At 40.4% G+C, this 21,081-nt stretch overlaps 1 protein-coding gene across 4 annotated transcripts in view; it reads left to right on the top strand.

Annotated features, from left to right (window-relative positions):
- MCTP2 (multiple C2 and transmembrane domain containing 2) overlaps nucleotides 1-18,496 on the top strand; it is a 269,346-nt gene extending 250,850 nt beyond the window's left edge. For all 4 annotated transcript variants that reach the window (XM_026455447.2, XM_026455445.1, XM_026455446.1 and 1 more), the window contains 3 exons: nucleotides 4,951-5,060; nucleotides 11,252-11,349; nucleotides 13,519-18,496. In XM_026455447.2, coding sequence (XP_026311232.1) covers nucleotides 4,951-5,060; nucleotides 11,252-11,349; nucleotides 13,519-13,587 — 277 coding nt within the window. In that variant the 3' untranslated portion in view covers nucleotides 13,588-18,496. The remainder of the gene's footprint in view (nucleotides 1-4,950; nucleotides 5,061-11,251; nucleotides 11,350-13,518) is intronic.
- The last annotated feature ends 2,585 nt before the right edge of the window (nucleotides 18,497-21,081 follow it).

Genomic DNA, 21,081 nt, shown 5'->3' with positions numbered 1-21,081 from the left:
ATTGATCCCTTTACCATTATGTAATGGCCTTCTTTGTCTCTTTTGATCTTTGATGGTTTAAAGTCTGTTTTATCAGAGACTAGGATTGCAACCCCTGCTTTTTTTTGTTCTCCATTTGCTTGGTAGATCTTCCTCCATCCCTTTATTTTGAGCCTATGTATGTCTCTGCATGTGAGATGGGTCTCCTGAAGACAGCAGACTGATGGGTCTTGACTCTTTATCCAGTTTGCCAGTCTGTGTCTTTTAATTGGAGCATTTAGTCCATTTACATTTAAGGTTAATATTGTTATGTGTGATCTTGATCCTGCCATTATGATATTAACTGGTTATTTTGCTCATTAGTTGATGCAGTTTCTTCCTAGCCTCGATGGTCTTTACATTTTGGCATGTTTTTGCAATGGCTGGTACCGGTTGTTCCTTTCCATGTTTAGGGCTTCCTTCAGGGTCTCTTGTAAGGCAGGCCTGGTGGTGACAAAATCTCTCAGCATTTGCTTATCTGTAAAGGATTTTATTTCTCCTTCACTTATGAAACTTAGTTTGGCTGGATATGAAATTCTGGGTTTAAAATTCTTTTCTTTAAGAACGTTGAATATTGGCCCCCACTCTCTTCTGGCTTGTAGAGTTTCTGCCGAGAGATCTGCTGTCAGTCTGATGGGCTTCCCTTTGTGGGTAACCCGACCTTTCTCTCTGGCTGCCCTTAAGATTTTTTCCTTCATTTCAACTTTGGTGAATCTGGCAATTATGTGTCTTGGAGTTGCTCTTCTGGAGGAGTATCTTTGTGGCGTTCTCTGTATTTCCTGAATTTGAATGTTGGCCTGCCCTGCTAGGTTGGGGAAGTTCTCCTGGATGATATCCTGTAGAGTGTTTTCCAATTTGGTTCCATTTTCCCCCTCACTTTCAGGCACCCCAGTCAGACGTAGATTTGGTCTTTTTACATAATCCCATACTTCTTGCAGGCTTTGTTCATTTCTTTTTCTTCTTTTTTCTTTTGGTTTCTCTTCTCGCTTCATTTCATTCATTTGATCCTCCATCGCTGATACTCTTTCTTCCAGTTGATCGAGTCGGTTACTGAAGCTTGTGCATTTGTCACGTATTTCTCGTGTCATGGTTTTCATCTCTGTCATTTCGTTTATGACCTTCTCTGCATTAATTAGTCTAGCTGTCAATTCTTCCACTCTTTTTTCAAGATTTTTAGTTTCTTTGCACTGGGTACGTAATTCCTCCTTTAGCTCTGAGAGGTTTGATGGACTGAAGCCTTCTTCTCTCATCTCATCAAAATCATTCTCTGACCAGCTTTGATCCATTGCTGGCGATGGGCTGTGCTCCTTTGCAGGAGGAGATGCGCTCTTATTTTTTGAATTTCCAGCTTTTCTGCCCTGCTTTTTCCCCATCTTTGTGGTTTTATCTGTCTCTGGTCTTTGATGATGGTGACGTACTGATGGGGTTTTGATATAGGTGTCCTTCCTGTTTGATAGTTTTCCTTCTGACAGTCAGGACCCTCAGCTATAGGTCTGTTGGAGATTGCTTGAGGTCCACTCCAGACCCTGTTTGCCTGGGTATCAGCAGCAGAGGATGCAGAAGATAGAATATTGCTGAACAGCAAGTGCACCTGTCTGATTCTTGCTTTGGAAGCTTCCTCTCAGGGGTGTACTCCACCCTGTGAGGTGTGGGGTGTCAGACTACCCCTAGTGGGGGATGTCTCCCAGTTAGGCTACTCAGGGGTCAGTGACCCACTTGAGCAGGCAGACTGCCCCTTCTCAGATCTCAACCTCCGTGTTGGGAGATCCACTGCTCTCTTCAAAGCTGTCAGACAGAGTCGTTCGCGTCTGGACAGGCCTCTGCTGCTTTAGCTGAGCCCTGTCCCCAGAGGCGGAGTCTACAGAGACAGGCAGGTTTCCTTGAGCTGCTGTGAGCTCCACCCAGTTCGAGCTTCCCAGCGGCTTTGTTTACCTACTTAAGCCTCAGCGATGGCGGGCGCCCCTCCCCCAGCCTCGCTGCTGCCTTGCGGTTAGATTGCTGCAGACTGTTGTGTTAGCAAGGAGGGAGGCTCCCTGGGCGTGGGACCCTCCCGGCCAGGTGTGGGATATAATCTCCGGTGTGCCGGTGTTACAGCGCAGTATTGGGGTGGGAGTTACCCGATTTTCCAGGTGTTGTGTGTCTCAGTTCCCCTGGCTAAGAAAAGGGACTCCCTTCCCCCTCGCGCTTCCCAGGTGAGGCGATGCCTCGCCCTGCTTCCCTGCTTCAGCTCTCGCTGGTCGGGCTGCAGCAGCTGACCAGCACCGATTGTCCAGCACTCCCGAGTGAGATGACCCCAGTACCTCAGTTGAAAATGCAGAAATCACCGGTCTTCTGTGTCGCTCGCGCTGGGAGATGGAGACTGAAGCTGTTCCTATTCAGCCATCTTGCTCCGCCCCCTCAGATAGTATTTCAACACATATTGTAAAATTGCCCTCCAAAAAGTTCTGATACAAGTTCTACTCTGGAGTAGAGAAGTCGGGAATGGACCTATACAAATGTAGAGATTCAGAATAACAAAGATCGCATAATAAAGAAGGGGGAAAAATAGTGATTGATCAGTTGGTGGAGTCACATCACTGGATCGGGGAGGGTTTTGGTAAGCCTGGCCAAATCTAGACATTGACAAGGAAAAACTGATAGATTTGTTCATGTGAAAGTTTATAAACAAAATAAAGCAACAAACTGAAAAAATGTTATATATAACAAACATGACAAATGTCTGAGTTTTCTACTATCCAAACTGATACTGGAAATCACTGAGGAAAAAGTTAAGCAAAACAGCTCAGGAGAAAACTAGCAAATAGCAAATAGTAACTCTTTTTTTGTTTGTTTTTGTTTTTGAGTTTTTACAATGTGCCAGACACTGAGCTAACTCTTCTGCAAGTTATTTTTAATTCTAGCAGAATTTATGATATAGGTATTATTATTCCAGTTTTACAGACTGGAAATTATGGTTTAGACTTTCAATTTCTGGGAGTTACTTAACTTGAGCTAAAGCTTGAACTTGAACCCAAGTCAGTTTTTGCTTATAAATCAATTTTCTGAAGCACTTTCCTAAATAATAGCCCCAGGCCAAAAAAAAAAAAAGATTAGAAATCATAGAGAAACAAATTAAAATGACCAATGGGCATATTAAATGGTATTCAAATTTGCTTATAGTTTGAAGAATTGAAAAATTAAAGACACATATATATAATATTTTACATCATAATAGGCAAAGATTAAAAACAACAACACTCAGTCTTTTGTTTGTTTTTGAGAGGGAGTCTTGCTTTGTTGCCCAGGCTGGAGTGCAATGATGCAATCTCGGTTCACTGCAACCTCTGCTTCCCGGGTTCAAGTGATTCTCCTGCCTCAGCCTCTCAAGTAGCTGAGATTACGCCCAGCTGATTTTTATATTTGAGTAGAGATGAGATTTCACCATGTTGACCAGGCTGGCCTTGAACTCCTGACCTCAAGTGATCTGCCCACTTCATCCTCCCATAGTGCTAGGATTACAGACATGAGCCACCACAGCCAGCCTCAGTCTTAACCAGAGGATGAGATTACTGTGGGTCTCCTATACTGTTGATAGAGTTGTGATTATTTGGACAAGTTAGACAATCTCTGTCAGCTTTAATTTGCTCATCTATAAAATGGGGCAGAATTATTGAGAACGTTACACTCTAAATACGTGAACAATGTTAGCACAATGCCTGGCACATAGAAAATGCTTAATAACTTTGTGCTATTCCCTCTAAAATCCACCTCCATTCTCACCTGCCTCCCATAAAAAACATTTTACCATTCTGTATTCCTAGCACAAGGCAAAGAGGCTCTACGCTTAAATCTGTATGTGAAGATGAAGACCATTAAGAAGAAATACTCTAGGTACCTCAGTAGGGCTTTCGATCTCTAAGAATGCACGTGAACATCTACAATATATCCAAGTCCACGTCCCATCTTCTAGATCTCCATTTCCATGCCAGTCAAAGCAGACAATAGATACAACAAAAGGAGCCAGGAGCTCTGTGAAAATAATACATAGTGTAATCACCTACAGTATCTATTAATGGTGGTGTGATAATTTATAGTCAAATGCTTCCCCACTTATTTCAAGGCACTGTTAGATTTCTGGTGTAAAGAAGCCTGGAAATTCTAAATATAAGTTATTAGTAAACACAAAAGCACCAATGGCATGTGATAATATCCTCCCCATGGGGCACAGTGGCTCACACCTATAATCCCAGCACTTTGGGAGGTCAAGGCAGGAGGATTGCTTGACCCCAGGAGTTTGAGACTAGCCTGGGGTGACATAGGGAGGCCAGAGCTCTACAAAAATTTTCAAAATTAAAATTAGCTGACTGTGGTGTCTCTTGCCTGTAGTCCCAGCTACTAAGGAGGCTAAAGCAGGAGGATCATTTGAGGCTGGGAGGTTGAGGCTGCAGTGAGCTATGACTGCATCATTGCACTACAGCCTGGATAACAGAGCAAGATCCTGTCTCAAAAAAGACAGAAAAAAAGAAAAAAATCCTCTCTTTTCTGGTAAAGGAAAGGTTACCATAATTACTAGTAATCATGTGTTTATTAAGAGACAGTTGTTGACTTAGAAGTGACCTAACCCTTAGTTTTGAAGATCTCCATGCAGAGCCATCCTGGCAACATTGCAGTTTTTAATCACTTTTGAGAGTAAAGGTCTTTTCAGGAACTAAAATTTCCAGGGAGGTAAAGTCACCAATATTCTGACAAATTGAATGGCAGTTGGTTTGTGACTGTCTCTTTAAGAATGTTTTTCCGGTACCCAATCATTTTGGCAGACTCTCATCTCGAGGTTTATAACAAAATTTTTCCAATAGACTTCTATAACTATGAACATGAAATAAACATGACGAGTTGACTCAGTGGCAGTTGTTGAACATCAGAGGAAATCATATTTATGTGGTTTGTCTACAGCACATTTAACTGGACGGTCCCCTTCCTTTCATCTCTGGCCTGTTTGATTCTGGCAGCAGCCACCATCATTTTGTATTTCATTCCACTGCGGTACATCATTTTATTCTGGGGTAAGTTTGGCATGGTCCTTTTGCTAGCAATCAATTCCAGGTAAGAACCAATTACTCATTTTTAAAGTACGACTATTAACTTTAAATGTGCTCTTGTTGGCAATTAAACATGAGATTAAGGAAAGCATTTAGGGAACAAAAACTTCCAGGACCTACCTGAAAAGGCCAGTTGCATGAATGATCAGCATAGATATTTATAGGCCTCTTGCATAATTGCAATCAAATAAAAATGTGATTGTACATGCCATTTCCCTTTGGGCTTTCCTAATCATAAATCCTCTTGAATAATATATTGCTGTACTCGGGTAACTTTAAGGAAACATTGTTCAAATAGCGAGCAAACACCTGCATCATGCCCTTTATATTATATAAAAGTGGATCTGGCCACTGCCAGGTTGCTTCTGACACTTCATCTCTCTCGGAAGAAAAAAGTCACCTAACTCCATTCTTAAATCCAGAAGCAGGGAGAGGGAGGGGAGGGGGCATTCTGTGAATACCTAACCAGTGCCTGAACAGAGAGGAAGTTATTATTTACCAGGGGAAATGGTGTGCCTATATAAAGTTTAGCTGCTTTAAAAAGAAAGTAGAAACAAAACTGGCAAACTGGAAATAAATGTCATGACTTGATTTAATAGTCAAACTAGCGACTGGACAAAACGCAAGCAGCTTGGTGAATATTTGTTTCTGTTCCTGGGTGGGCTCTGAGTTGATGTAAGGGGAGGGAATTGCAATAACTTAAATGTTGGAGAAGCAGTTAGCCCTTCTCTGTAAAGGGTCTGCCAATCCTGGTTTTCCATGACTTAGCTATGACTGCCACTGAGTTCTCAATGGTCATCACTTCCAGGGATCTTCAGATGTTAAGATGTTTGGGGAAATCACAAAGAGAAGAGACTGTGTTGAGATCCATTCATTCTCAAGCAAAAGCTGAGAGCCTGCAAATGCTGGATGAAAGCTACTACAACCTTTCTAAAAACCATTAAATATAGATTTTTTTCAAAGACCATCCAATAAAGGTAGAATCCTGCTGTCAAGAAAAGCCAAACTTGGGCAATAGGAAAAAAAGTCCTGGGAAAAATAGAATAACTCATACAGTTACAGAAGTAGAATGATTTAGGGATTTTGAGAGAGTATAATCCAATTATTCTCTAAACTGTTCGGGGATCTATTTTCATACTTGATGATCCTGATTCTTGGAGGAAAAGTCTAATCTGTGCTTAGTTATTGTTGGTATTTTTTGTTTACTTGGCAGCAATAATAGCAAATTGATCCTTAAGAAAGAACATAGAGCTCCTCAGGGCCACTGATTAAGAAGTCATATTCTGGAAAAAAGAAAAAAAAAAAAGTATTTTCCTGAATAATTTATATACTGAATGTTATTCACATCAACTGGGTATCTTATTTTTCAATTATGTTTTCATGAGTACTACTACCTTATTTACTGATAACATTTAGAACATAGATCTTAAGATTGTTGTCTGACCCTAACCAGAATGTGGTTAAAAATTGCAATCATTTGGCTAGTGGTTTGTTCACTTTTAAGTTCATGTAAGTTGAGTGCCATGGTCAGCTGTTAAACACTGCTTCTTCTTGATTTCCTCATCATCCCGGTGCTTGCTTGTTCTGCTTCTATGCATCTTTCCTTCCACAAAGAGGACTAATACTGGCTGAATACAGTGGCTCACGCCTGTAATCCCAGCACTTTGGGAGGCAGAAGCGGGTGGTTCACCTGAGGTCAGGAGTTCGAGACTAGCCTGGCCAATATGGTGAAACCCTGTTTCATAAGCCAGGGTGATGGCAGGCACCTATAATCCCAGTTACCCACCTGGGAGGCTGAGGCATGAGAATCGCTTGAACCCGGGAGGCGGAGGTTGCAGGGAACTGAGATCAAGCCACTGCGCTCCAGCCTGGGCAACAGAGCAAGCCTCCATCTCAAAAACAAACAAACAAAACGAATACTGTATTTTCTCATTTGATCATCAATTTTGAGATTCCAGTCCCTCTTTCTGTATACCCAAATCACTTTGACTTCTGATCTTATCCTCCAAGATCTTGGCAGGTTTCCAACAACTTTCTGCATCTACTTAATGAAATATTGCTCTATTTTTCATTTTATGGATAAAGTTATTAAGTGGTATGGAGTTTATTATGCTCTCTTGGGCTGATAGTAACCCTCTGAGCTTTGTACTCCATGTCTGGTTCTTCAGTTTTACATTTTAAACAGGAGCTCATAGTTTATTGATGAGCTTACCATAATGAATGTAGTCACAAGCCTTGACAATTACCACGTGATCTATTGCCTCTTCTCATTACGTAAAAACTGCTATGCCATCCTAGAATATATTCTGAAATTCTGTTAGGACTTATCCTAAGACAAATTAGTTCCTAGCTAGCATAGGCCAGGACATTATTTTGCAAATTTCTTACATGACTGCATCATTTGAAGCAATTCTTTTTCTCACAAAGGAGATAAATGTATATGTCTTAAAGTTTTAGTGGTTTTTCTAACTTTAAGGATCAGAAGACTTTCTTATTCTAAGTTACTTATTCGTTTTTTATTGAGTGCTAAAATGGTGAATAATATCCTTAAATGTTTTGTTCTATGTTTTGAATTTTTTGAAAAAATTTAACTGTATATGCTAGATTTCCATATTCTATATCCTCAAGTCATATTTTTGTATAAGTAGTAGAATCATTTCACATAAGCACACAAAAACAGTCTAATTTCATATTAGCTATGGGGAATATTTTTGGACACACCAAAATTATTTTGATAGGTGAGATATTTTATTTCCTCTTTAGCCCTATAATTCTTAGTGTGGCCACATTTATGTAATAGACCTTTAATGAGTACTTAAATATTTTTCTGAATGAATGAGCCTGCAAGCTTAATACCTGTGCTCTATATAGATGACATTTTGTTAGGCCCATGACCTCTCTTGTGTAGGAGTGTGATTTTTGAAAATTAAGTGAGAAGTAGATTTTAAGGATATCTGAAGTTTTCTTTAGCAAACATTATCTACTACATTTTAGTCACTTACATGAAGTATGTATTTCCAGAAGGCAGAGCATTTCTTAGGATTAGATCCCATGTGGGTTTCCTTTTGAGAGATTTCCCATATTCCTTCTATTCGTAGAGGTTTTAATTATACTTTTTCAGTTCTAGTTGAAACCACTTCTGTTTTTTCAGGTAGATATTAATTCTCTAAGCTAAATTTTTAGTTTTTTGCAAGAAGGACCTATTCCTTGTTTAAGTTTGTATCTTCATTTGATAGCACAATATCTCTTACATGGAAGACACTCAGAATTTGATAAATGAACAGGCAAGGAATCCTTGCCTCATCCCAACCAATGTATTACAGTTGGAGCTACCTGCTGGTCATTCATGTAACTATCTGAAAAATGGTGTTATAATTGTGTTTCAAGTGGTTATTCTCAAGTGGGCAAATGTGCAAAGCAGCCATGCAATTTTTCATCTCTTCTGATTTTCTCCAAGTGATATATTTTTTTTAACTGTAGGGCTCATTCCACCCCACTGATCAATTCAATCTATGATCCAGGACCAATACATAGATAACATCTTTCCCAACAAAATGTTATTCTTCAGTATTTTATCCCGTTTGTTTTTTTTCTGTTTTCTTTTCTTTCTTTCTTTTTTTTTTTTTTTTTTTTTTTTTTTGCTAAAAGTAACTTTACAACAGATATACGCTCCATCTGTACCATTTAGGTTAAAAAAAATCTAAGGTATGTTTGGCATGCCAATAGATTAAGCCACAATTTCTAAATGTGTCTACATCATCATAGCTGACTTTAATAGTATTAAAGGCTCTTTTCCATCCTCACTTCCTTTGTCTCTTTAGCTTGTTTGCATCTACAGTAATGATGGTAGCCCTCTGCATTGTTGTAGAATTTTAGATTACAGTATCATTTTGCCTGTACTGCCCAACGTGATTCTCCCATCTACCCAAGAAACTCTATAAGGAGGTCTTTATTATTCAAATGTTAATGTAAGAAATGTGAGGCACAGGAAGGTGATTTTTCTAAAATTGCACAGCTAATACATGATGAAGCCAAAACTGGGACCCAGGTATTCCTACATCATAACCTTTGTTTTCTTGTCCCTTAAAGAATGACCAAGGTGGCCGCGTGTGGTGGCTCATGCCTGTAATCCCAGCACTTCGGGAGGCTGAGGTGGGTGGATCACCTGAGGTCAGGGGTTCAAGACCAGCCTGATCAACATGGTGAAACCCCATCTCTTAAAACAAAAACATAACCAAGGACTCTATGATTTCCTGTTGACAGTATCACACAGTTGTTAATAGGGCAGAATTATTGGAACATTTGATCCTGGACACCTTCATAAATAGGGTGTGCATTTAAAACATGCAGTCTGAGTGCCCTATAATTTGTATTCTGTTTTTTTTCGAACATAGATAGTCTCAGTGCATTGTGGAATACTTTTGCCCTTATTGGTGCATTTGAGCTACTGTGCAGGTTTATAATCTTCTCAGTGACTAAGAATGCAGTGTTTTGATCAGCTGTGATATTATCCCTGCCTTGCTCTTCATTGTAAAGACTCCAGATGCGCACACCATATATAATTAACAATAGAAGATATATCTGTTCTCAATACGTCTTTGTCTGCCTTCATCATTTTGCCTTGTCTGTTTTCTTTTGCCAAAAAGCCCATGCTACAATTAAATGTCTTTAGAATAACACAGTAAGAGTATTTTAATGTAAAGGAACACTGGGGGAAATTTTAGCTAGAAACATGAAGCTTGCTGTGGGGGTAGAGGGAAAAAAGGCAGAGTGCAGCTTTGACTTGAGGGAAAGGGGATCGTTTGCTAGGAATCTTCACCAGCCCAACCGCCAAGCCACCATTTACTTGGGCACAATGGCTGGCTCCCATTTGCAAAGCAGATGTAAATCTGACCCTCCAAAGAAATGACTGGAGGTTGGCATTGTGTCAGGTATAATGCCATGCAGGAAGCCTAGTCCTCAGATGAAAGCAAAATAATATTTAATGAACAACAACAAAAAAAATCAAACCCTTTGTGTGTTGGGGACTAGTGAACAGTTAAATGTTACCTTGACTTCTGAGTAGGAGCCATTCAGAGTACAACGAAGCTAAGAATTCATTCAGCATCATTGGGACTGACAGCCCTTCAGATATGATCCTTGTTAAACAAGCACCCTGTGGCAAAACTTCAGAAGGCCACCTAGTCTTTCTGCTTCTAAAACTCAACATGAAAAGCAGGTTGACATTTGGTGAAAAGACTACAGCTTATGAGCTCCGGATATAGTCAAAGCAGCTCCAAAGAGCAGAGGAGAAGACAAAACGTGGTTGAGAGGAACTCCCCTCTAAAGAGTAAGCCAGGGGCAGAGCGTGTCCTGGATATGCAGGGGAGCCCAAGGTGCAGCCACCACAGAGGGACAGTCTATAGGATGTTGACGTCTTAAACGTTGAATCCGTTTCTAATTATCATTGTCCTTATCCTAAATTAGCATGTTCTCCATTGCCCAGACAGACCCGCACGCCGACGTTGTGATCCATAAATTAAGTTAGCAACCATAGCAAGATAATTTTCCAATAATAACTTTTCACAGTTTCCTGCAGCATCAAAGTACAATCAACATGTCAGGTTCCGTTCTGCTGTGAGAGGAGAGAAACCTGTGAAAATGAGTTGGAGGTGGGGAAAGATTGGATGACTGCAGTTTTCTTTGTAACAACAAAAAACATCTCCCGCCCTCTGCCTCCCACTGCTATGTTTGGTCCAGAGCCTCCAAGCAGGGACTTGTTTGGGCTAATGAAGGCCTTTTCCCATCTGGGACATTTGTTTTCATAGCAGAGGAGGCTGTTAATCAGTGTATTCCAAAAGAGCCAACGTGCTCCCCAGTTTGAGCGTGTGTTTCTGTCGCCCTGCTGCTGGGATTGTAATGGGATTTTCACAGCTGAAGAAGGCAGAGCCCCTCTTCACCAGCCCCTGCTTCCTGCCTTCAAGAAAAGGTATTTGTGAATGATTCCACATGACAGCAACATGTGCATGACTTGAGGTCTGGTAATTGTTTTCGCACTAATTTTTACTTGTGAATATCCCCTCTCCCCCCAGTCAGGCAAGTTTTTGAAGATAGATGCTAGATAGATAGATGATCGATTGATTGATAAAGAGATCTCCTGTGTTTCTATTTTTCAGGCATAAATAAATTTACTAAGAAGCTTCGAAATCCCTATTCCATCGACAATAACGAGCTACTAGACTTCCTCTCTAGGGTACCATCTGATGTTCAAAAGGTACGTAATGAATGGTCACCACCAACAGTGGCCCCGACCTGAAATCTGGCCAGCCCTGGAGCCAGAGGAGCACAAGGCTTCACTTGTGTGAGTAATTGAGATAAGGAACCAGAAAATCCTTAAAGAGGCCTGACTTGCAGGGAAGTGGCAGAAAAATCTTTGTCCAAAGCATGAGGTGATTGGGGGAAATTGTTTTGAAAAAGAGCTACTTAAGAATGATCTGAAACTCACACTGTGTGGCTACTGTGCACTGACGCTTGTCCCCTTTCGACTGCTTGCCTCCCTAAAGAGGATAAAATGGGCTCAGTGAGTAGAATTGCATGAGATCTGAAGCCGGGGAGTGTTGCTTATTTTCTTCTTCTTCTTCTGGGTGGCAAGCATTTTAGGGGAAGCAGGGGACAAGAGGATTATTCTTTTTATTTTCATTTGCCGTGATATATCTCCTAGGCCTCCCTTCTATCCCTTTCCCTCTGAAGACTTAGGGATGCTGAGGGTGCAGCCCCCATTTACTCTAATACACAAAGAGGCAGAGGCAGTGTGAAATAATGTGAGATCAATCAGAAGTATTATTCACAGATAATGGTCACTTAGTCCAGCAGCGTCCTGTTTCTGTGGATACACAGAGATTAACGAAGGCAACAATACTAGAAAGTCATGTAGAGTAGCTCGATCCTGGCCCCTGTGGATCAGCCTGCTATAAATCCAGAGGAAGGAGGGCAGGCGGCAATTTCTCTAATGGAGAATAGAGATCACTGAATAGGTAGATGGGGAGACCATGGCGTGAAATATCATCAAGATGATCAAAGACACAATCCTTTAATATCTTAGAGAATCCCAAATCAAATACCGATTTTCATATTTGAGTCACTGTAGCATAATTGGTTCCCTGGCAGCTCAGGGAGGATTGCAAAGATCTGGGGTGCCTAGGCCTTAGAGTTTCTTTCCCCTTCATTCCGAGTTCTAGAAATTAAAATGGACTCTGTGATGCTATCTTTCTTTAAACTTCATTTTATAATTAGCTGTGAAAACACATTCTATAACGATGAATTTACTCTTTAACATTTGTATTACTTAATTAAAAAATAATAACCGGGCCCCTGTTTGTTTTGCATTGAAGATTGACAGGTATGTCATCCTCTGCTCCCTTAGGGCACTTTCGCAAAACACCATAAGGAATGGGGTGTTTTCTTCATTTATCTGCCTCTGACAAAGTACAGCCTGAGTTCTGTGATCAGGCGTAATGTCCTTGGGGAATTTGGCACAAATGCTAAAAATAGGGAGCACGTGTGGTCTGTAATACAATATTTTAAATAAAGCCATTCCACCAGCAGCCTATCAAAGCCCATACACTAAAGCAATACGTTTGCAACGTACCATCACTTGGGTCGCAGTGTGAGTTCATGCTGTATCCTTGAAGAATAGAAATTTCCATCAAGCCCCCAAGTATTCTCTGTGCACAGTCCAGGCACTAGCCCTCAAAGTGGCCATTCCGGTTGCAGTTGGCATGAACACAGAGAGATGCAACAAAAGAGCATTCCAGGAAGATATACAGTATGCGAGTAAGATCCTCCCTGTATCGCCAAGGGCGCTTTCTAATAACACAGTGACAGTTTGCCACTGGGGAATCCTGAGTACTCATATTTATCACAGATGTTTTAGCCATTACATTGCAAATGAAATTAATTTCTAAGAGAAATCTATATAAAAGTCTGGGGTATCAATTTCAGCATTTTTTCCTCTCAGGCAAAGTAAATGTATATAATTTTCTGAGATGTTTTCCCCAAGATTTTAGATATTTTTAAGTGAATAATCCTAAGTTGCTATATCATATACTAAGATAAACATTCCCAAGAGGCAGTTATTAAGCTTACTTATGGTTGAAAACTGGCATACACAAAACGAACATCATCTTGCAGTGCCCAGAGAAGGTAGAAACCCACGCATCTCATTAGAAAAATCTGCTTTTAATATTTTGGTTTCAAGAAATGATGCATGACTTCTCAAATCCTTCCTGCAATTAATCCCTCCATGTTCCTGTGTTTAGAAAATGATTCATTACCTTTGAACCTTCCTTCCTTTGCCTTAGGTTCTCCTTGGGGAGCCATTAGCACACACTGTGGTGAGCTAGGGTTACCTAACCGCCAGCATCACGGCTGTTTGTTTTCACAGGTGCAGTACGCAGAGTTGAAACTCTGCAGCAGCCATAGCCCCCTGCGGAAGAAGCGCAGCGCTCTCTAGGGTACACATTGACTTTGGACAGCAGCACCCAATATTGTGTTTGGTTGATTAGACCAATATTATGGCTGTTTCAGTGGTATCCAAGGTGTCCTTCTGAAATGCATGCCCTGTGGCACCCCCTGTATTCTTCCTCCTCCTTCACGTGCACAGACATACATGCATGTGCAGACACTTCCATGCATGGGTGTCCTAGTTGCATAGAGGGTCAGCCCAGCAAAAAGCAACAATCCTGAGACTGGGAAAGACTAACATCCATTCTGAAATGGGAGACAACAAGGCTGCTGCCATGGGTCTGAACACCACCTTCCTTGAGAACAGCCAGAAGCCCACTTGGATTCAAGAGCGACTTTGAACTTGTTTTCACACCTCCAACAGACTCTCATTAAGATTCAGTTATTTCCACTCCCCATCCCCACACTCCTTTCAGATTATTGTTCATGGGCGTAAGTCTCTTCTCCGAGTTAACAAGTCTTCGGTAGCCATCATCTGTCCAAATACGGTATATTATTGAAAGACATTTTTAATAATTACCAGAATTAGCTCAAACCTTTAGGGATCTTTCAGCCATGATTATTAAGGATATGTATGTGAATTTTTGGGAAACCTCTCGGTGCTGGATGGTCAACCTGCAGCATGGTCCATTGCTGGCCATGGATGCCCCAGGAAGGTCCCTAGAGGTCACTCACTTGAAAAATGAGGCTTCCATGAAAGTATTTGGTTGCTTTCTGCTGCCACTTCTTCTGACTTTACTTTTTGCATATTTTCAAAATATTATAAAATGTCAACATACAATTTCAGAAAGGCAGGTGGGGGTAGGGGAGAAATGAATGAATGAATTCTCTAGGTATTTAGAAAGATAAGGAACTGAAGACCAAGAGACTAATAAGGCTGCTTACCTAATTATTATAATCATTTCATTTGCCTGAATGTTTTAAGCGGAAAGTAGAAATACTTCAGCTGCCCAAATGTATCTTTTGGTCCCCTTAGAAGTAAAATAAGCTACATACAATAAAAATTTATTTCAGAACCCCATTTCTAGAAAATACCACCACAGAGTCCTCCTTTGACAGCATCTGTCTCTGCAGACCTCATCATGCCATAGTATTTCCCTGCCATGTAAAAATCCTGACTTTGTGCATATATAAAATGTATGCAATTAACTCTGTTTAAATGATATTTAAGTTTTAAAGACTGTAATTTGTTGACACATACTTTGTGCAGTTTTTATATATGTATGTATTATAAAGAAAAGTTAAGGTAAAAAGATCTCATTTAATAGTGAGTTCCCTATTTTATTTTTTTTGTCTCTGGGTTGTAATTTAATAATCTTCAAACAAAATGTTTACGAAAAATGCCAAAGATTCTAAATCTTATCATCCAGTGTCTGTTTTTCTTCATGTTGTATCTCACTGGGTTGCTTTCTGGCTGAGCCAGATTTCTGCATGATTTGATTTACTTCAAGTTAATGAAGCTGGCTGGAAAAGAGCCTTGCAGAAATTATAAAAGCTCCAGTAAATCTCGTAGTTGTACATACAATAGATACCCAAGAACCTCTTTTGTCAAACCAGTTACTCAATCTTCTGTGTAAACAATGCCTCATTGTCTTGCTTCTAACTATCATCTAGTTTATCACTGTCTGTCATTTTGTAACGACCTAAGTCAGACATTTTTAAACAGACATGTGAGATCTGATCAGTCATTTGAATGAAAACTTTCAGCAGCAAAATAACCCCTTATTTATTTAAAAGTGGAACCAATACTTTATTGTTGTTCTTTTGCTATAGAGTTTCAAAATGAAATTATTTGCCCGACAAGAAGGCATCATTAGTTAGACTTCTTTCCTCTGTAGCCCGACTGAAATTCTCAGTGTTAAGTTTAGGACCCAAACACCAGCTGGGATGTAAGAGCAGGACCGAATCAACCTTGAATAAACTGTATATAGAAAACAATTGTTAATTAAGTAGACATTGGATGTTAAAAAGGAATGTTAGTTGTAAGTGACATGTTAAGATTTATACAAATTGTCAAAAACTTTTAGGAAAGATTCCAAAATGCTTTCAATAAAATTTATAGATTATGGATTCACAGTATGATAATTAAGTAGGGATGCTGAAGTCTTGCCAAGTTTTCCTGGTTCTCTTCTCAAACTTTATCCTCCCATTTCTAGTCCTGTCTCTCTCTCTATGTAATAGGCATCTACACCTCAGCAGTTCAGAAACTAAACATCATCTGTCTCTCCCTGTCTTCAGAACCCCGACCCTCATAATCTCCTTCCAGCTTCTTTGTTTCCCTTACTGGGACTGGCATTTTCTGGGCTCGGAATTTCTCGGTCATCCTCTTTTTTGTTCCTCGTGCTGTTGTCCTCGTCTCCCAACCCAGAAAGCCTAGTAGGTCCAGTGTCAATGCGTTAACCACTTCTGTTCTGATTTCCACTACCCAAGTGGAGGCCTTCATAACCTCTCAGATGTCACGGCCATGATGCCAGTTACATTATGCCTAGTTAATCTTCATTCAGACTGGAGGTACCTCCCCCTAATTTCTTTCTGAATAGATTCTACTCTCCTTCAACACTTCCAAGTCTCCTGCCCCAAAGAGGCTTGATCCTGTGGCTGGATGTGACTCCAACTTCCTTTTTTGTACCCTCACGTCTTTCATATCTTTCTGGCATCTGCCATACATCATAAGAGGCTTTGACCACTGTCCTCCACTGAATAGCCCATTATAGCTAGCACCTAATAGTTACTTAGGAAATAAATACTTGTTTAACAGGCCAGGTCATAGAGATTATTTTTCTTTCTCTGCCTTTTCATGTGCTGCTTTGAGAACAGAGGGCTGGGTTGGACAGATTAGTATGATCTATCCTGGAGATTAATTTCTTGCATTAAGAGCTTATTTTGTGTGATATTATTTATAATCCCTGGCTATGTCAATTATAACCTTTTAAATTGTGTCTTATATTTGAAGTTCTTCCCTACGTATCAGAGGAAAATATAATGTTTATTTCCAGGTGGTAAAACAGTCTTTTGGTTCTTTTTTCTTGTAAATTATCATTTAACAAGTCTATATTGAATGCTCATAATTTTCTGGAACAAAACAGACTGCATCCCCTTGGTAGAGCCAGACATTAAACAGATACTTTCAAGAAACAGCATGCCATGCTCAGATTTAAGTTTGAAAAATATTCTGGCTGCAATGCATAGCCTAGCAATTTTTCAAAGTTTAGAGAAGAGTTATTAATATTAGTCTTTTGTAGTACTCCTGATAAATGAATAACACCCCAGACTTTCAAATAGTGGCGCGCTGGAAAAAAAAATAAGTAGAATTGAGAGATGGTGAAGAGATAAAGTGAGCAGGACTTAACAATTGATGGACTATGGGATGAGGGAGAGTAGAGTCAAGGATGGCTCTTCACCCTGTCTCCAGGTCTAGGAAGATGGTGTTACCTTTCACTAAGGGAGAGAACTGTAAGTACTGCTGTGAGAGGACCACAGGAGTCCAGTTTTAGCACTGAATCTCAGGTGCCTGAAAAGCATCCAAATGGGAATGTCAGCAAGATAATGGAATATATGGATTTAGTTCTCAGAGAAGTAACACACTCTACTTGATATATATACACAAGTTAAGGCCAAACACTGCATATCAAAGTGATTGAAACTAAATGCTTCAAGAAATTAAACTTTGAAGAACTCAACAGTCAATGTCATATATATAAAGGCAAGTCAGTTAAGAGTGTAAATAGAAACGGGGGTAAATACAGAGGAGAAAAAGAGTAAGCATGGACCACCCTAGAATTCAATGGCAGAGCATACTTCAAGAAAGCTGATGTGGTCAATAACATCAAATGCTGCAGAGATCACGTAAGTACAGAATCATGACCTTAATGATGTGACAGTTTGGAAGCACCCTGGCAACAAGTCATTTCAGTGGAATGGTAGAAATGGAAACCACGTTTGGGTTGAGAAGTGAGTGGATGTGAAAATATGGGGTCTCTGAATGGAGGTAACCCTTGAAAAATTCCACTGTGGAGGAGAAAGGAGAGAGAGGGCTGGAATTTGGAATGAAAGGAGATATTTGGGATTATTTTAGTAAGAAAACAGATGTGTCATGACCTCAGTGTAAAGCTAATAGCTGCAAAAAAATTCTTCATGGACATGAGATGGAGTTAGCCATATTCATTATTTAAAACTATGTTCTGCACTTACACATTGTTGGTTGGAGTGTAAATTAGCTCAACCACTGTGGAAGACAGGGTGGATGTTTCCTCAAAAACCTAAAGAGAGAAATACTGTTTGACCCAGCAATCCCATAACTGGGTATGTACGCCAAGGAATATAAATTGTTCTACTATAAAAACACATGCACACACATGTTCACTGCAACACTATTTACAATAGCAAAGACACTGGATCAATCTAAATGCCCATCATTGATAGAATAAAGAAAATGTGGTAGATGTATACCATGGAATACTATGCAGCCATAAAAAAGACTGAGATCATGTCATTTGCAGGAACATGGATACAGCTGGAGGCCATTATCCTTAGCAAACTAATGCAGCAACAGAAAACCAAATACCACATGTTCTCATTTATAAGTAGGAGCTAAATGATGAGGACACATGGACACATAGAAGGGAACAAAATACACTTGGGGCTATTGGAGGGTGAAGGGTGAAAGGAGGAAGAGGATCAGGAAAAATAATGAGTACGAGGCTTAATACATGGGTGATGAAACAATCTGTACAACAAACCCCTCTGACACAGTTTACCTATGTAACAAACCTGCACAGGTATCCCTGAACTTTAAAAAAAACCTATGTTCTATCAAAACCTGCCTCTCATTTATGTATTAGGAATCTTATGGCAACAGAACAGTTGAAAAACTAAAATAAAAATCTTCTGAAAATGCACTGAGTGGTAATTGATAATTGAATAAATGCTGAAATCCCGAAGGATAACTTCTAAAGGAATGGCTTCAAGTATGTTACCCTTGTGTAAAGCCCACAGCTGTTCTGTCCTAGCATTTTAATGTAATGATTTACACAGGAAAAATGGATATTCAAGCACATGAGAATACTAATATTTTATAGCATTTATCAAATGCCAGTTACTTTCTAAGTGTTTTAGATATAATTGCTCATTCAAAATAATTCTAAAAATTGGAATTTCTTCAAATACTTACAGAGGAAAGAAAAAAAGAAAACTGCCACTCTTATACAAGCTCTTCTAGACAATAACAAAAGAAAAAAGAAAACACTTTCTTAAGCATTTTATGAGGCCAACATAACTCTCCTTCAAAACCAACTAAGTCCTACAAAGAGTGGAAAACTACTTAACAAAATCCCTTATGAAGACAGATACAAAATTGTGAATGATTGACGAAAGTCTTTACACTGAAAACATCAGTGAGGCTTCCAGATGCCTGACGAGACATCTTGTATTCTCTTCCACGAAGAAGAACCAAAAAAAAAAATGAGTGGATAATCACAGTTCACATATATCATATAAGAAAGAACACTGGAATTCTACAGAGAGTGACAGGAAACACCTGAAGCAAGGAAGGAGAAGAGAGCAATACAGTCTGTTCAGGTGGGATAGGCTAGGAGCCAGGAAAGGCTCTCCAGATGAGAAAAGAGTAAGTGGGTGACTCCTAGTGATCAACGTTTCCACGACAGACTCCCACATTCCAGCCATAGGAATTCCCCTTGACTATTGTGAGCCCCAAGACCGACACAGGGAGCTACCTAAAGACCGTGTGATGACATTGCCCCAGAGAGGGAGCACACATGTTCCCACACACCCCCAAGTCCTAAGCAGCTACAGCAAGTTGTCGCTTTGATATCTCAGCCCTCACCAGACTGCATTCTGCCCTGGGCCCAACAGCCCCTGCATCTTCATATCCCTGGAACCTTAATGACATGCTCCACCTGCAGCCACAACTCCAGCTGCCTGCTACCTTTAGGGCTGAAGTGTGAGCCGTTGGCAGCTACCACACTGCTCCCAAATGTGAAGCTGCTGTGCATTTTTAATCACCCTAAGGACAACAAATCCACCAGGTGACAGCCATAGCAGTAGGCTGCCTCAACTGGGGCCAAACGGCAAGTGAAATATACATCTCCAGTCACTTGCGTACCACTGCTGCCATTGAAACTGACTCTATTCTCCCCCGTACCAGGAGTGCAGTATGGCTGCTGCCACCCCAACATGAACATTCTGGGGCCTGGGGTCACACTACCCCTGCCTTCCATAGTCAGTATCTGCAAGCACTACTGAAGGATGTGAGGATGAGTCCACTGGGCCTGGCTGTGACCCCCACCCCTTATTACCCAATCATGGCATCCGGAGGCCTGGGGAGTACCCAGGCCAGTCCACAAATATTGGCACCTGAGCACTCCAACAAGGGCCCTGAAGTTGGGGCCACCCAACCTGCCACTACCATCATAATGGGCACCCCCCAACACACACACACACGTGTCACCTGTGAGTCTGGGGACTGGCCTGCCCAGCCTGTCACAACCACTGCCATCACCACTGTGGAGCTCTTGGGACTCAAAGGTTAGTCCCACCACTACTACTGCTATCACCTACGCCATGCAAACTGCTCAAGTGCCCGAGGACACACTCACCACCAGTCCATGACTGCCACTACCATCACCCAAACAAGCTGCCTAGAGGCCCAAGAATTGGCTTGCTTGCATACTCTGTCCTGGGGTCCAAGGACAGGTATGCTTAGCATGCTGCTTCTACCACTGGGGCCCAAGGACAGGCCCATCTGGTGTCCCCGTCACAAGCAAAAGTTCACCACAGCCTTCCCTAATAACCACAACCTTGGCCACTGAGGAAAATCACAGACTTCAATGAAGGTATTTAGAGCCAAAGAAATCATGTGAGCTACACTACGGCATGCACCCAGAATCAAAGCCAAAGTACCATACCCAACAAACACCACAGACATCTTCAGGAAAAAATCCTCCCCTAGGAAAGCAAGTTAAAAAGTGGAAAGAAGTGATTGTCATGACAGATGTTCAGATATCAATGTAAGGACATAAGAAACATGGAAAAAACAAACAAACAAACAAACAAAAAACACAAAGATAGTACTTCCAAAGGGACATAATTCTCTAGCAACAGATTAACTAAAAAAAGAAATCTATGAAATCCTGGATAAAGAATTCAAAATACGAATATTAAAGAAGTAAGTTAAAAAGAGAAGTAAGATAAAAGAGAATACAGAAAAACAATACAAATAAATCAGAAAAATAAGTTGGTATATGAATGAGAAATTTTCTAGAGATTTCAAAAAGCACAAAACAAATTGAACTGAATGATTAATTAAGTAAAATACAAAATACTTTCAATAGCTCAACAATAGACTAGCTCAAGAAGAAAGAATTTCAAAACTTGAAGACACATCTTTTAAAATAACACAGGCAGACAAAAAAAAAATTGAGCAAAGCCTACATGACATATGAGACACCTTATAGGGACCAAATTT

Source organism: Piliocolobus tephrosceles, chromosome 6 (assembly GCF_002776525.5).
Source record: "Piliocolobus tephrosceles isolate RC106 chromosome 6, ASM277652v3, whole genome shotgun sequence".
NCBI lineage: Eukaryota > Metazoa > Chordata > Mammalia > Primates > Cercopithecidae > Piliocolobus > Piliocolobus tephrosceles.
This window is presented reverse-complemented; position numbering and strand designations above follow the sequence as displayed.